The sequence below is a fragment of the Pseudopodoces humilis genome, chromosome 16 (assembly GCF_049639895.1).
Source record: "Pseudopodoces humilis isolate 2021_Gansu_Grassland_sample_001 chromosome 16, ASM4963989v1, whole genome shotgun sequence".
NCBI lineage: Eukaryota > Metazoa > Chordata > Aves > Passeriformes > Paridae > Pseudopodoces > Pseudopodoces humilis.
Window position 1 is genome coordinate 13,155,205 of NC_142215.1, and position 17,041 is coordinate 13,172,245.

At 43.9% G+C, this 17,041-nt stretch overlaps 2 protein-coding genes across 2 annotated transcripts in view; one reads left to right on the top strand and one right to left on the bottom strand.

The window, feature by feature from the left end:
• Positions 1 to 2,110, bottom strand: part of RFX7 (regulatory factor X7) — a 46,011-nt gene extending 43,901 nt beyond the window's left edge. Inside the window, exon 1 of the mRNA XM_088063142.1 lies at positions 1,962 to 2,110. Coding sequence (XP_087919268.1) covers positions 1,962 to 2,110 — 149 coding nt within the window. The remainder of the gene's footprint in view (positions 1 to 1,961) is intronic.
• Positions 2,111 to 2,559: 449 nt separating this feature from the next.
• The window catches only part of TEX9 (testis expressed 9), a 47,508-nt gene continuing 33,026 nt past the window's right edge, over positions 2,560 to 17,041 (top strand). Inside the window, exons 1-3 of the mRNA XM_088063171.1 lie at positions 2,560 to 2,904; positions 3,009 to 3,092; positions 5,567 to 5,698. Coding sequence (XP_087919297.1) covers positions 5,664 to 5,698 — 35 coding nt within the window. The 5' untranslated portion in view covers positions 2,560 to 2,904; positions 3,009 to 3,092; positions 5,567 to 5,663. The remainder of the gene's footprint in view (positions 2,905 to 3,008; positions 3,093 to 5,566; positions 5,699 to 17,041) is intronic.

A 17,041-nucleotide genomic window follows, 5' to 3' on the forward strand; every position in this document is an offset into this window, starting at 1 on the left:
CTAACAGCAGTGCACTGCCATCTTCACAACTGGCCTTCCACAACCTCTCCTGCCCATTTATCCATCACCAGCACCCACTGAAGAGAGCAAACCCCAGACAGCCAGTACAGGAGACCTTCCACTGTTTATTGGGGCGCAGTGTGCACAACGACCCTGGCAGCGCTCCTCATCCTTGCCACGCCAAAACAACCACTGCATCTCCAGGAAGATGCAAATTAACGTTAAACTCCAACCTCAAATGAAGACTGCTTAGTCACAATAGAGAAATGTAAGATTTGAAGATATGGAAAGAAAACGTTTTCTTATAAAAAAATAATTTTATCTTCAAATACTGCATTTCAACAGCACAACCTGCAAGGAACGGATGCTGCCTGAGAGCAGCAGGGAAGTTGAAGCCCGATGCAGGAAGCAGGTAGCCAGGAGGAACACTCTGTGAAGGTGAGGAACGCCTATGAAAGCACCAGGATACAGGGCTGCAAGGTGCTGGCAAAACCTCTGCTGGTCACAGGCACTTGGCACCAGGCGAGCCACTCACCCCAGGCAAAACGCTTCATTCCTTTGTACCAAACATGGGCTTGGGCTATTCACCAATATCACCTGAATCAAACAAGCAGTTTTCATTTCAGAAGCTAACATATCTACTCTTTTCCCTTGAAAAGAAAACCCACAATGAAAGCAGAGGTTTTACTTAGTAGCCATTTTGTCTTCAACTTGGACATGATACCTAATCTGAATGCAATGTAAACATGCTCTCCGAGGCTCATTTCCAAATAGCAGGTTCATGCAAAGAGAAGGAAACATGAAAAGACCATCACTAAATACCATAATATATTAGGAAGGTGGGAAGATTTTATGATTCAAAAAGACAGAAAATTCTGCAGTTCATATTCTTTCTCTAGGTCACGTTGCAGAGAACACCAAAACAAAAGATAGCAAGTGTGGATTAAGGAGAATGAACTATTATGTACTGTTAAAATAAATGAAAACAAAACAACCACCATCCAAATAATAAATGCTATTTCAGTATGCCATACAATAAAAAAATCTGAAGGTAAAATTATATTTAGATTCTCTTTATTTTCTAGTGACATCCATTCAAACCACACAATCTAACTGTAATATGACGTAATATGCAGGCTAGATCAGTGTGTTTTTATTGGGATGAGTATATGTATAAAATACACATGGTGTGTGTGTATATAAAGGAAAACATTATACAAGTAACCTGTATTTACAACTCCCAACTTTCAGTACTCTTTATCAGTGCCCTCAGCCAAAACCAGCTTTTAAAAACATACATAAAATACAAATGCTGCAGGTGACAGCCTCTTGCAGATACTAAAAAAAACCCAAACAACAAAGTGCTTTATTTGCGGCAAGCTAAACTCGATTCACCTCGTTCCCTCTATACACATAAAACAAAAAATCTTAAATAAAATGCTGGTTTACTAGGAAGTTGAATTTTTAGGAAAAAAAAAAAAATCAACAAAAATTAATCTGGATTCCTATGCAGAAACTTGAAAACCATCGTGAGATCCAGTCAAAACTGCATTTGAACTGCCTGACCGGGACCTCAGGAGAGCAGAGGTTTACAGGAGGCTGGACGATCGCACCCTTCCTGCCCGGCTCCGCATCCCCCGCTGCACCAGCGCCGTGCTGGGCGCTCATGTGCGCGCTCCACACACGGCCGGGAGCGCAGCGGGCCGCGGAAGATGCGCCCTGTTGCAGCGCCTGCGGCAGGTGACCCGAGCCCACCGCCCACCGCAGCCGGGCAGCGCCGCCGCCCGCCCGCACACGGGGCTGGTCCTGTCCGGGCGGCACCGCCCGCGGCCACGGCCCGGCCGCGACCCCGGCCCGCGAACACGCGTGTGCTCCGCGCTGCCCGCACAAAGGGGCCGCGCCGCGCCCGCGCAGCCCCCCGGCCCTTCCCCCGCTCCCACGGCCCGGGGCCCGGCCCTTACCAGATGGAGCTGCGGATCTTGTGCTGCAGCGCGCTGGCCTCGCCGCCCTGCAGCCCCGGCACCAGGGCCGGCAGGGCCCCGCCGGGCGCGGGGGGGCCGGCGAGCCGCCGCGGCGGCTGCCCCCCCTCCGGCTGCTGCTCCTCGGCCATGGGACGCGAGCGGCGCTGGCCGCACTAGGCCTCTGCCGCAGCGCTCGAGTGAGTCGCCTTCCCCCGCTGCCCGGGGGACATCACGGGCGGAACCCGTCCCGCCGCTACGCCGCAGGATGGCGAGCCCGGCCCCCGGCTCGGCGCCTGGCGCCCCGCCCCCCCCCCCCCCACGCGGGGTCGCTCCCCCCCCCCCCGCCCCGCAGCAGCACCTGGCCCGGCCCCCCCCGCGCCGCTCCCCGCCCCGCGGCCGCCGTGCCCGCCCGGCCGCCGAGTGCGCAGGCTCGGCGTGCCCGACACACGGGCCGCCCCGCGCCGCCGCCGCCGCCGCCGGGGAGGGGGCCGGGGCCGGGGCCGCGGCCGGGGCCGGGGGGGGCGGGCGCAGCCAGAGGGGGGGGCGCGGCCCCCCCGCCAGCCCCGGGACCCCCGCGGCGGTGGGGAGGGGCTGGACTGCGCCCGGAGCGGCCCGGCGGCGCAAATAACACGTGTGTGCGAGTGTGTGTGTGCGTGGCCCCGTGTGGCACAGCGCACACCCCGCGCGGCACACGCTCTGCCCCGCTGTCCGGGCGCGCCGCAGACACGTGAAGGCGCTGCGGCGGCAGCAGCATTACATCAGCTGCGGCACCGCGGCCGGGAGCGCCCCGCAGCCCCCGCGCCCGGCCCGCCCTCCGCCGCGCCTCGAAACAAAATAACAAGTGCCGCCGTGCTCACATGGCCCTGAGGAAGGCAGACGCCGGCACAGGCGGCGGTAGGCCGGGCCATCGCTTGCCCTCAGGCTTCCTGTGTGTCCCCTAGACGTAAGTGCGGCCGGGCTGCCATTAGTCCCACAACCTTTCTATGAAAACATTTTCCCAAAATTTAAATTGTGCAGCTTACCACAACTGCTTTCTCTAAACTACAGGTACAAGCCGTATTTCTGCTCCTTGGGATCGTGGCTTTTAATAAAAAAATCCAGAGGAGCTGCACAGCCTGAGATAGTGGACAGGTAAATACCTAAATTGAGGGACTATAATACAAGGTGACCATTATTAAAGTCATTATTAGGAGTTGGACTTGATAACCCATGTGGGTGCCTTCCAACTCTGGATATTCCATGGTTATTGTTTCTCTTCCCGCGAGGGTTATGGTAACAGAGCCTGCTCAAGCTGCACCCCTGCTGCCCCTCTTTTCCCAGCCGTTCCAGTTCCAGTCTGTTCCCACTGGAATTCACAACTTGGACACTCGGCCCACTTGGCAGGGGCGTGGACATGCAGGTACCCTCTCCGACACAAGGATGCAGTGACTCCCTAGCCTGTGCTGATCACAGAAAATGTGGGCTTAAAGGTGACTAATAATATAAATATACACATGGAGACACAGCATTGCTAAATTTAGGAGATGAGCATTTTGTCATCAACCGAAGCAAAGGCCTTTCAAAAATAAATATTTGCTTACGTCTCCACTGCTTCAAAATCAGAACATTAATGGCTATGACAATGATGGTGATCTTCCCCTTAAAAAACCTCTCATTAGAACCAAAAAAACCCTAAGCTTTCTTGTTCCTGCCTCTTATTAAAAATGTTTTTTAATGATAATTGAAAATTTCTGAAGGTCGTTTAAAAAATAAGGAAGTAAAAAAACCCACAAGTAAAAATTTTAATCAGAAGTAAACAGAAAAGTAATCAATTTTAAATCCTAACTGCTATGCTTTTTTTGCAAGAAAACTACATCAGTATGCAGGAAAACTGGCACAGGAAGACAAGGGTGAATGTCCTTGGTGACATTTTCTAGTTTTGTGGCAATTTCCATTTAATAGCAACTGTATCAACACAGCCAGGGTTGCTTCTGTTGAGATCTTTTGTTGGACTCTGTCACATCTGCCTGGTCAGATCCTAACCCATGGAGATCCAAGCCATAAAATCATTCTGGCCAATGCCTATATATTGTCCCAGACTGAAACTGATGGCCCTACACCTCAGAATAAAATTCAACAGATGTACATCAGGATGCAGGATTACAGACCATTACAATAAATTGTAAAAACTACACATCATTTCAGTGTTGCTTTCAGTCTAAACCAGCAGCTGGGAGACAAGTTTATTATTTAGCTCCTCATGGATTTAGTTCCCAGACATGTACTTTTAATCATGTTTATTTACAGCTGTGTGGGCATCATGTGACCAAAAAAAAAAAAAGAGTCACTTCTCTTCAGCAAAATCTGCAATACCATGACAGGCTGGCACCCGAGGGCCACCAGTGCCACCCTGAAATCACACCAGGTGTTTTAGGGCAGAACAGGATTAAACTGGCACAGAGATTAAACTAGTGAGCCAGACCCCCCAGGTTGCAATTCTGTGGTCAAAATAGTCCATGGGCTTCAAAAGCTATGTTTATGCTCCCATATCTCTCCATCAATCAAACATTTTTTCTTTTTTTTTCTGTGCCTTTTGGTGTGAAGTCTTTCAAGTATAAGCCTGTTATTGCTAGGTTTGAGCATCAGGCCCAAAATAAGATTCCACAAAAGCCCAAAATAAGATCGAGGTCCTCTTTTGTGTAAAGAAGAGATTTCCTTCTCAGGCCTAGCAGTAAATGAAAATTTAACATTTTTTCACAGTGTGATACCTAGAAGAAACAGGGCTGTGTTGTGTATAAGTACAACAGAGAAGCTCACACTCTGCTCTCCACGAGCCTTTTCCTTTTAGGAGTAATTCTCCCGAGGTGCTTTCCTGTGGTTGGCATGGGTCTGTTACGTGCCTGTGTCCACGCTGAGCGGGGAGTCCTGCCCTTTGTAGGCTCATAAATGGGGGCCATTTTGGCTGCCTCCCACACAACCACCTGAATTTACCTCTTGTTTTGTACAGTCCCATGCACCTGTACAAAATGGGCAAAGATGGTGGCAACTCATACACAGTTTACATGGCCATGTGTAACTCCAGCAAAGAACAAATAGATCCAGAATTACTGTGTTGACAAAGAGCTCGTGCTGCCAGAATTCACTTAAAGATGCTGAAGAGAATTATTTAACTGCTATGAGATGAACAGCTATGAAATGGACTGACTTGACATCTCCAGGGATTATCCACCAAGGACCACTACAACATCTGCTGGAGTTCTTGTACAAAATGGTTCTGCAAACCTTGATTTAATGCAAAGATTTAGCTCCTGGTCACCACTGTATAAGAAACACTCCAAAAGTAATACAAAGGAGTTAATTTTAATAGGAGTTAATTTAAGTCCCATTACTGTAAAGAAAGACATGTGTGAAAGTTTAAGCATGCCAGAAACCAGACTAGTGTTGGCAGGACCAGGATCTTTCCTGTTCTCTCCCACTTTCCAAACATCTGCCCTTGCTGAAGAACACAGCAGCTGAACTGTGAGTAGGTGGGGGCTTTCTCTCTCCTTCTGCAGGCAGATTTTACTTGTCTAGGAACTGATATTGCTGTACTAGTTCTAAAATTTCTGTCTTTTCTATCTCAAAAGCACTGCAAGTCTCCCATGCTGGACAGACATACTCATCAGAGGATGATCTTCAAAAGAGAATGAAAGAGCTGTTTTGGAGAAAGAGCCAGCTGTCTGCATGAGGATGATCTCCACTGTGCAGTCCTGTGACAGGTGGGAGCCAACTCCAGTTTGCCAGGTTAATTCCAAAAGCTCTGTTTATTTTCCCTCCATTTCTGGAGCTTTGGACCTAACACAAGCCTTCTCTGTGGGGAAAAGTTATGCTTGACTATGCTTAGTACTGTCTAACCTCTTTTCCAGGATTTTCTCTGCTGTACTTTAGCATGGCTTTGTTTTGTTTTTTTCCATAATGAATTGTGTCTGACAGTTGGGGAATACAGTGTCTCTCACTTTCAAGGAGGAATACCTCGCTGCCCTTTCTCCAGCTTGCAGCCAGCACCGAGGGGAAGGCGCTTTTCCCACTCTCCTGTCCATAGAGAGGGATCTGCCTCCTCTTGTCTAGCACAGGGCCAGGGGACCTGCACACTCAGAGTTATGAGCCAGATACATTATGAAATCTCACTATCTTTATTCTCAAGACAAACATGAAGCACATTCTCTGAGGATAATTGACTTTAAAGGCTTGCTAAAAAAAGACACTTCCCAAAAGCTTTAAACGCCAGTTCAGTGAACTCCATTTTGATGCCTCTTTGCAACTCTTCTTCCCTAGGGATGTCTGTCTCTGTGTATCCTGAGCTATGCCAAAGACATTTCACTCTGGTTCTGTTTATTTTCTTATCTCCATTCAAGTGTAGTATCTGTAAAATCAAAGTGCAATACCTAGTAATTCACCTAAAAAATTTTAAAGAAAACTTCAGCTTTTATGGTTTCAACTATTAAAAAACAAACAAACAAACAAAAGCCAGTTTGCCTAGCTTCAAACCCACATCATCCCAGCTGATAGAAGAAACTGGTCTGTGTTAAACTGGGCAGTGAAAAGGGGGCTACTTTAATTACAATGAAAGCTTGCTTGACCAGAAATTTTCTAAGCTTTGCTGGGTCTTGCAGCATGTGTTTGGAGTGGGAATAAGCATTGTGTGGGGCACAGTATGGTCACTTGGCAAATAACAGGAAATGTTAAAAACGTGCTGGGGAAGTCTCAGGTAGGCCCCGTGATCATGAGTCCTTCTCCAGCAAAGGAAGAGCATTAACCACCCCCCTGCCTAGTGATGGAAACAGGTTTCAGACCTCTGCATGGCAGCTTTAGGGTGCTAATGAACAGGCTATGGAGCCCCTCCTCTCTGAGGATATGGATGATCAGGAGGTGCAAGACAGCAAGGCCCAGGCTCCCAGCCCGGCTATGGCTCCATGGCTGGTCAGAGGAGGATGTGGCATTTTGCATCTTGGGTAAGACATAGATCACTTGCATTCCGTAAGTTATGATGAAGGTCTATCCATGTTCTTTGATTATACAGATACTTTGAAACTTAATTTCTGTAGACTGTCTTCTCTGTAGAGTACAATGAATCTTTGTCTCAGTGCAATGTCAAATGAACTCAGCTGCTGAGCTGTTAAAAATGGAGTGTGGTGTTCCTAGATACTGCATTCTTGTCTTCAAGTTGGAAGAAGTCAATAAGGTAGAAAAAGGCAGCAACTACTACAGCCTAAGAAAACTACACAGAAGATGACAAGTGGGGTGATGAAACTGGTGATTCAGACTGTCCTGTCTTATCAAGACTGTTAAGTAGGAAGTAGGAAGGAAGGGATCTCACTGAAAGTAATACCAAAATTTGGTACTTGGCTGAATGAGGTTTTAAACCATTTTTTCCCCATTTTTGAGGTTATTGAATGTTGATGCTCTACAGGTAGAAGCTCAAGGAAAAATATTTTCAGTCAGACCCCTATGCAGATGCCTGATCTTGTTAGCTGTCTCTTATGCTGACCCAGAGACTCAGTTTTGGGGAGATTCTGAGTGAATAATAGCAAGGAGGGAGAAATACATGCAAGTGACATGTAACAAAGCAATCAACTCCTCAGTCTTCCTGGGATTTCTTTCCTATTGAGATCTGGTACTAAACTGGAAAGGCACAAGCATTCAAAATCCAACATTGCCTACCTGCAGATTGGCTGGAGTGCAAGGAAGGGGTCAGCAGTTCACAGGAGCCTCGCCACCTGCACAAAATCATTACCCAAATTAGCTTGACACACAATGCAGTGGCTCCAGGTATCTGATAGCAGGGAATGGGAGAGCACCAAATCCCCAAACACAGAGCCATATGGCATGGGAACCATGAATTTTAGCTACATGGTTCAAGATCTGAATCCCCAAATAAACTATGGATGTCCTTAATCTTACTGATGCCTGAAGGATTTCTGGAAGATTTCCAAGCCATACAGCCTCCTGAGAAATTTGTTTGCATTTTCTCTTTTTGCTGCAAATTGCCAAGGCAGCAATCCAGTGATACTCAAGTGCTTGCGATTGTGGCATTGCCTTTTGATTCCCCATCTTGAGAGCAGGCAGCATCTTAAAAGATCAAACCCAGCCTGAGGACATATTAAGGATATTTGTTCTGAGAGAAGTTGTCCCCCCACCCCAGAACTGGGGGAAAGGAAAATGCTGCCTGCACACAGTGACTGTAGAGCAGACAGGTAAACCCACACCACAGTAAAGCCTTCCATTGGGACCTTCTTCTTTCAAGTCTCTTCTTGACAAGACAGAAGTGTCCTGTCAAAGATCAAAGCAATCACACTCCTCAGTACTGCTTTATGCCCATCTGGTTTTTACACTTCAGTTCCTCTTGGTCAAAACTCCAGCTCTTCCCCTGCTCATCTTCTGTCTGACAGCTCCACCACCTCTGAGCACCATTTCAGGACCCTCTTTTCCACAAAGTCTTTAGCCCCAGGGGCTGATTCATGGACTCTCCACAACCTTTCTGTCAGCAGCGCCTGCTCTCCATCCTTGTGGCTGCTGAAGGCATCGGTGCTGTGCCTGGGAGCGCTGCTATCAGTGCCTCGTCAGGACGCAGCAGGAAACGTCTGGCCTCCGCTCCACGACCATCTGCTAAAACCAGGCCTCCTCTGGCAGGAGTCCAACACAAAGTAAACAGAGTTTCACAGCCAGATTTCAAACAGCAAAATAACTGAGAAATATGGCTCACTGCTTCTGCTTTTCAAATTCAAAACATTGAAGTCCTAGAAGCAAAATCCTTGACGGATCCTAAGACTTCCTGGTTGCCAAATGGATCCATTGCAACTGGCACTATAAGGTGCAGTAATGTAGCAGTTTTAGTTAGTTACACCTAATTAATTCAATGTATGCATTTGGTAATTTTTAAGATGGTTTCTTTTTCAAGATCAGTGATGGAGAAAAATTAATTTGTTAAACTGCAGATTTCAGTTTGCAATATCTGTTTGTATGGGTAACAGTAGAGAGAATAATTCTGAATCTTGTTACTGTACAATATTTTTCATGGTATAGGAGACAGTGAAGGACTCAATGAAGTGTGAAAGATTTTTTAAAAGAACAGATTGCCATGTCTTTTAAAATAGGTCAAGTTTTTGGCCTACTTTCCTTTAAAATATCCCTTAAAGCAATGTGATTGGAATATCCATGATAGTGCCATTGCTGTTTTGTTTTTAGCCATGTCTATGTGTGGCTCTAGTTGTAAGGCAGAAATGTTCCAGCATAAAACTACGATGGCAGGCAAAGACCACATGTCTCCAGGAGCATTTGTGAGCAAGTCACACTGAACAATAGAATTTCAGCAGTGGCTGTATTTCGTCCTTATCTGTAATGTTATTCTGAAACATGTGACTGAGAAAAAACAAACTATTAAATAAGGTGATGGCCAGTGAAGCCAAAACCTGCAGACACAAATCCTGTCAAACCTAATTTATTAACTCTCCAAATTTCAGGAGTGTTTGCACTGTTGTTTGCTTTCCATCTTTAAATTGATTAAATCAATTGATTAACTTGATTTAAGTAGAAAGGAGAACTGTAATAATGACAGGTAGACTGAAGATTCACCAGATAGCACTTGTAAGAACTAACCAAGGCCACCTATGCTGAATGGAGATAAAATACAACAGGCAGCTGTCAAAACAAAAAAAATCGATATGTGTACATTTAAATTTTGAGAAAGGATGTTCAAGATATTTAAAGAAGGAGGAAATTCTGCATGCAATATTAATTAATATAGAATAAATACCATCTGTCTTCTTTGTACAGAGCAGTCTGGTGCATATTTTTATGGCTGCATCTTTGCTCTATGAACATAACAGGTATAGTACACATGTATTTATTATGTTACATAGATGGAATTATTCTGCATAATACACATACCAGTAATTTCAGTTGGCCTTAGTGCAGCCATATGAAGTCAGGCAGGACATGAGGAGGATTTCCTCCACCACAGAGGCTTGGAAAAAGGCCAGGTACAAATAAAGAGTAGATGTATTTGGAGACTACAAGGACAGGACTTGCCACTTTACCTGCTCTCCCCTGAGGCTGAGGTGGATGCTCAGCACATCCTTATTAAGATGCAGGCTCTTATCCCCACTAAGCTGCTCCATGAGGGATAGTGCCCTTCAGGCACAGCCCGTACCAGGATGTACCTTGTGGTGAAACTCTGCACTGACCCAATGCACAGCCAATAATAAACATCAGTTGGTTACAGTGTTGTACAGTAATAAGCACACTGAAGAGCTTGTCACTGCACACTTCCGGAAAAGAGGTACAGTCTGGAACAACAGGGCCTCTGCACAAACTTGGAATACAAATTTTTTGTGGGCTGTATACTTCATGATGAAAAGTGTGGTTCCAGTTAAGCTGTGAGTGAAGACTTCTCTGGTATTCATCTCATTATAATGTGGAAAAATAAATTAGCCTTTAACAACGGAGACAGTTTTAAGAATATCTTTCTTTTAATAATTACCACTATTTTGCACTGAGATTTGTAGTTGTAGCCACCATCATGAGTGGAACCTTCGTTTTGTAACTGATCCTACTGTACATCCTTTGCTGAGCAACCAGTGTGAGCTGTTACACACATGCCTTTGTGTGCACAGTTTGTGACATAAAAAGGCTCAAGAAGGGGAAAGAGGAACTTTCTCTTAGCAGAATATCACAAAATGCAGGAAGAGTCATCTAGAGAGCTCCTAAGGATTCTGACTTGTGAACAACTCTTTATCACATACTACTCCCACTACTTCCTGCGAGACAAGAATATTACACAGGTCTGGTGTGAGTTTTCACTGGCAGTTTCTCCCAATGCTGTTCATATATCAAAATCACTCTCACTTCATAAGAGACCATAAATTCTTCCAGTAATAATTCTAAGAAAATTATTTTTGTCTGCTGCACTTTAAATGATTGACAAAGATGCTGGGCAGATTTGTGATGCATTTGATACAGAGCAGAAAAATGTTAGTGGTTCTGCAATGATCACACTTCCAATAGCTGGCAAAGACTTATCTTGAAAAGAATCTCACTGAAAAGTTTTCCTCATGAACATGTGATTGCAAAATTACTCATAAGGAGTGGTGGACTAGATCTCATTGATTTATAATCTGAATCAAGGTGGGAAAAAGTCATATTATCAATTTGAATGAATTTATAAGCTTCACACTGAGTTTCACTCACCAGCAAAGAGCTCAGTGGAGCACAGACATTATATTCTCTTATCAGGGTGAAACACAAGAAGTGAAAGATGGTTTATTTAGGATACTGTACAAGGTCCAGATTCTTAATGCCTTCATCTGCCTGTATAAGGCACTGTGGGGCCCTGATGTCAGCAACACATTCAGATTCCAGGTGCAAAACAGAAGCTGTGGGTGGAAAGCCTTCTGTGGAACATGCACAATAATTACACTGCGTGCTAAAGTAAGGCAACTGGCTCAGCTGTCTGAAGGATGGAACTTCTCTGTTAGGCCATTCTGTTGGGCTAAAGCAACCTTCTGTGGGGTTGGAGCCAAGAACATTGAAAAGAAAATGTTGTTCATAATCCATCTGGCTGAAATCTTATCCTATCTAAGCACTAGATGTAGCTCAGAGCCAAAATTAGGCTATTGAGAGAGGTACCAGTGAGATGGGGATGAAGCCAGAGATCTGGTGAGAGAATCCTGTCCCTGGCAGACAACAACCTGTGAAAGGGATGGGAGGAAAAGGCTGGGGAGCAGCTCCTATGCCAGATGAGCATGGCAGTGAATGAATCAGCAGTGGTGGTTGTGGTCTTCTCAGTACCCATGGTCTTAACTGTGCTTGGGTTGGATGCTCAACTCAGCAAGAAACCCAGAATCAAATCAGTTTAGATAAGAGAGGAATGGCATCCTTTATCAAGATGCTTTATCAATGTCTTAATTAGTTGAACAATTCTGTATCACTACTCTTACAAATGAATACCACATACAGCCAAGATACAACTGTTCCCACACTATCAGGTTTCTAACATTGCTCTAACAATTCAAAAGAAAAAAGAAAAAAAGGCATAAATTTCGGTACAAGAGAACACTTCATGTCCTCTACTGTTTATAAGAAAACCTAAGAGACTTGTGTATTTAAATACCTTTTAATAAAAATTATGTATGAAATTATGGAAATTTACCTAAAAGCTGCCACTTATATGAGTGGCATATATCACTTATATCCCTGACTGACATATCACTTATATGATCTGGGAATAGGAGAAAAGCATGGGGCTTATAATTAATAAAATACTGGACTTTATTATTTGGGATGGTGATCAGGGTTTTTCAGCATTTTTAATCTGAACAATTTCTAGTGGAGTGGCTCAGTTTACAAACCAGTACACTTTGCAGCTGGATCTTTTATACTACCATGCAAAGAGTAAAATAAATAAATTGGCAGGTCACCTTCCTATCTTGATTTTCCTGACTCAAGTAATTTTCTTTCCCTCATGAAGCAAGGAATAGATATTTTTCAGCATTAAGAAGAAAGCAAGTAGGGGCAGCTTTCCCTCTGCTCATTTTCTTTAACTTTGAGAATGAATTGATCACATCTTTTTCATAAAAATTTCCCATGTTGGGGCATTTCTCTTTTGCTTCTTTTCTTAGTTCCTCCCCTTTCAGTTTTTCAAAGTCCTCTCCTCAAATTCTAGCAGAACCCAAGCTCAAAAATTCTAACCATAGTTTTAGAGTATTGCTATTTACACAATGTTGTAAGGGACAATTAGCCAAGCGTGACATCAACTCAGGAGTAAGGCTTGCCTCAGATACAGGCTGTGTTCTGTCCACACACAGGAGGTAGGAGAAATAGTGTTTAGTCCTTTTATTAACTTAGCAGGCACCCAGCTTAGAGCTGTGCCTGTTCAGGCGTCTAAAAACAGTTTGCACTGACCATGCCCTCTGGCTTCCTGGCAGGGCTACTCCCATACCAGTAACTTGATATATTCACTCATGGTCACCATAACACCAGCCAAGCACATGGAAAGAAGAGCATCTTTAGAAAATACTTCAATGGGTTAAAAAAACCGTCAGGTCTCAGCTACCAAAGCCATGTCTGGGTTTCTTCCCTCTGCAGCACAGAGAGGGGGCTCGGTACCTTCTGGCTGTTTGCTGCTTGAGGAGGAAAAGGATGATTGTGCAGATGGCAATTTTGTGCACAGAAAATCTGTTTTCAGAATTGCAGCAATTGACTAGTTTGAGTTGCTTTATTCCTCCAGCACCAAGGTAAGGAGTAGAAAAGCATCAGCTCTGCTACTGGAACACAGTTTGATTAACTAAATGTTCCAGGCCCAGATTCTGCCCTCACTCTGCTGGTGCAGCTTAGAGCAGGTGATGCAGATGCACAGCCATGTCAGAGGACAAACATTGTCATGGCACAGTTACAGAGCTTTATTACTAGTAATTTAGCTGTCAGAAAGGAAACAATATACTCCATAAATGCCTGGGAGACAGTTAGAAAAAATTATGTTTTAATCTCAAATTACAGACGCAGATATAGAGCACACTGGTGTTACTTTTAAACATTGCAGACCTGCCTCTCTGTAAGACAGTAGGGTTTCTTTTTTTTTTTCTTTTTCATTTTGAGGGATTTCTTGAATAGAAATTTTAACAATTCCAGCACACAGTTGTCTGTTGCAAAAAATACTATTCTGCTTTTCAGCAATTTCCTCTCTTTATGAAAGCATAGACAAATTAATGAAGGATAATCATAGCTTAGTCATAAGAACAATCTGTCAATAGTTACATGGTGCTCTTTCATTTCTTGGTCTTTCTTTGCTGGTCTGATACTTCAGTACACATCACCAAGCTCTGGATCTGATAACTTTGGAAGATGGCATTTTGAGATGCATTCGCATCAGCAGGAGGAAATCCAAAGGGAGAGAGGAAAAGTGTCCTCAGCATGATTCAAAATAATTGCTGAATGAGAAGTCAGGATATAATAGGATGAAAAAAAATACAAAAGAAAATGAAGCAGGCAGCCAGAGTCCAACTGGTGAGTGTGGAGCTGCTATGTGCAGCAATGAGAAGGCCTGTGGGTGCACTGACAACTTCCTCAGACACTGACTGTAAAACTTTAAATTTATTTATACTTCTTTTCAAAAAAGATACAGCTAATACACAGTTATGTCAGGTCCATTTTAAACTCTTCTGCTCACCTGGGGTTTTGATATCACTCCTTAGGGGCTTAAAGAAATTCTTCTGAGAAACAAAAGAATTGGGCCTTGAAAACTCCCAGCTCCAACAGCTGGTGCCACAGGCACCGTCTGGGAGAAGAGCAGTTTAAGAGCTCTCAGATTGCTTTTCTATCTCACTGGCATTACAGCTTCATAGTTCTGACTTACTAGGGATCAGACACAGATATTGATAGCTAATTGAGCATAAATATGACTTTTCAGACCAGCTCTTAGTGCGACAGGAGCAGGACCCCTGCTTTAGCAGAGCACTGAAGCGAGGAGAGCGAACGCTCAGACTTTTTTATGGCAAATATGTGAGCACTGCTGCTGCTTCTGAAACCAGCTGCTGTAGTACTGCAAAGAGTAACTCAGAGCAAGTATGAAACCAAAAGTACTGACACACTGACACAGGATATTTCTTTCAGAAAGTTTTTACCCAGAATTATGATTGTTAGCTATAAAAGTCTTTCTCATTCATGCTTTTTGGTTTCAGTTAGGTTTGGTTTGGGTTTTTTTTCGTCATTCTTGCAAACCTGCTGCTTGGGGACTAAGCAAATAAATTTTATATGTGGAACAGTTTTATCACAACTGATTAAATAAACATCCTCTTTCTTCACGTTGAAGATACCTCTCAAGATTTTTACAGTTACTGGGGCTGTCAGTAATGCACAGTCAGGGAAGGCAACACAGCACGATGGGAATGCTTTAAGGGGCAGCATACCTGAAACTCACTTACTGAGCTGGTGTCTGAATCCTCCGGGGACCAAAAATATGACACACAGCTTCCTAAATCCCATAAATGGTTCCAAATAGTTTGTTTTGCAAATATTTCCAAGTGGTTTGCTTATTTTGAATTTCTGAGACACTTATGGATGACACAATCTTAGCATCAAATTATTGCCAAGTGTGCACAAGCCTCTTCCCAGAAGATCTGGCCCGGGGGTGAATAATGTACTTGGTGCATTTGCAACACAATTACAAGGCAGAGCATGCATTGCCCTGCTCCGTTGTTTGCCTCAATCCAGACACTCTCACTTGAGCTACTCGGGTAGAAGAAGCAGCTTTACAATTTTTCCCACACTACACTTCCGTCCTAAAAATCTCCCACACAAGCATTCTTACTCCTGCAGCCCCAAAACCACCAATGCTAGGGCACGTGGGAGGGCTGGCATTTTTGGTACAAGAACATTTGGACCCTCTCTACAGTGTCTGCTCTGCTCCCTTGAATACATTTGCACTTAATCAGAACAACATATGACAAAGGGTGGTCTGCTATGAAAGGTACCCGGGGCACTTGGGTTTAATATCCCCTCATTTCATGTGGATAACGATGCTCTTTCTTTCCCCCACATTCCCTGTTTTCCTCAAAACTGCTGAGTGAGAAAGACTAGAAGTTCCATCTGAGGAAACTGAAAACAATAAAAGCTCTGGTCTACTTAGGAAAAGTGCTGTAAGAGAGCCAGGCTCTATATTATAATACTGTCAAATCTATTGCAATAGAATATTATTAAAATTGAAGCAGTTGAGTTGATTTTCAAAGGAAAGATGAGTGGAGATAAATGTTCTTCAAATAATTCTCATTCGTATTTTCACATATGTTATCCTGGTTTTCATATAAACATTGTATGATCTTATGTGGTATGTAATCAAATAGCTGGAATCCATTAAAAGCATGCTCCAGCTGTGCAATCACTGTCCTCACAAAGATACATTTTTACATGTGGTTAATGCCAGAAAGAATCTACATCTTCAGTTACGAGAACATCAAAATATGTTGTTTATTGCAGAAAAAAACCAAACATTTGCAGCAATTTAAAATATCCAGTCAACACCACATTGCTAAATCTAGATAATAGAAATCCCAGAGAAATTTGAGCTAAATCTGTCTGGATTATAGCCATGGGATTATCTGAATGCTAAATTACTGTATATGTTTAACTCACAAACATGAGCACAGACAGTACAGGAATATGGATGACTATGCAGATCACAATAAAACTCATCCCTAAGGGACTTTTTCATACACTAGGTAAACAACCCCTCTCATTTTATCAGGCATTCTGGATTGAATTGATGCTGTCATTTACTTTGCTGTTGTTGTGTAGAGGAATATGGTTTAACATGAACAGATTTAGCACTAGAAAAATAACAAAGGTTTTTTCTGTGCACCTCTCACAACACAGAGAGTGAAGAAATATTAATTGGCTGCTGTGTTTGTATAACTGAATTAAAGAAAATATAACTGTTGTTTAGTGTATAATCAGAAAACCAAATGACATGCACTATTGAAAGAAAAGATTAACCCTGATTGTGTTGTTAAACCTTCCTTTCCCCTCCCCCCTTGTTTACACACCACTGTTTCTGGCTTTCTAAGGATAAACAATGAATGAACCTGGACTGACCTGACACACAGCATCTCTCAAACTTTCCCGCTGGATGATTCACACATATGTGATCTGGGACCAAACAAAGCAAAGGGGAAAAATGCAGGGTGCTGTACAGGCTGAGCAAATTTGGAAGAGGTGAGACTGTCTAAGTGTGCCATGCCCAAGTCCCTCCTCCACTGCAAGTGCACAGCTACTGATTACAAACACACATTCCTTCCCCTGCCAGTTTAGCTCAGTTTGACAACTGCAAGTGAAATTACCTTCAGTCCTGTTCATGAGGGAATTGCTGTCATTCTTATTAATCTATCCCCCAAACTAGTTTTTATTGCTCTCTGGCTTTGCGTGGCCATGCTGTGTGCCAGTGCATGGCATAGCTCCATGGTACGGGAAGCAGTCGGGAGAGCTTTCCCAGGGAAGAAGGCTAGACAGTAATTGTTGCTTCCTGTGAACAGCTACTAGCTGATGTAGATATGGCCACTCTCATTTCCCTCTTT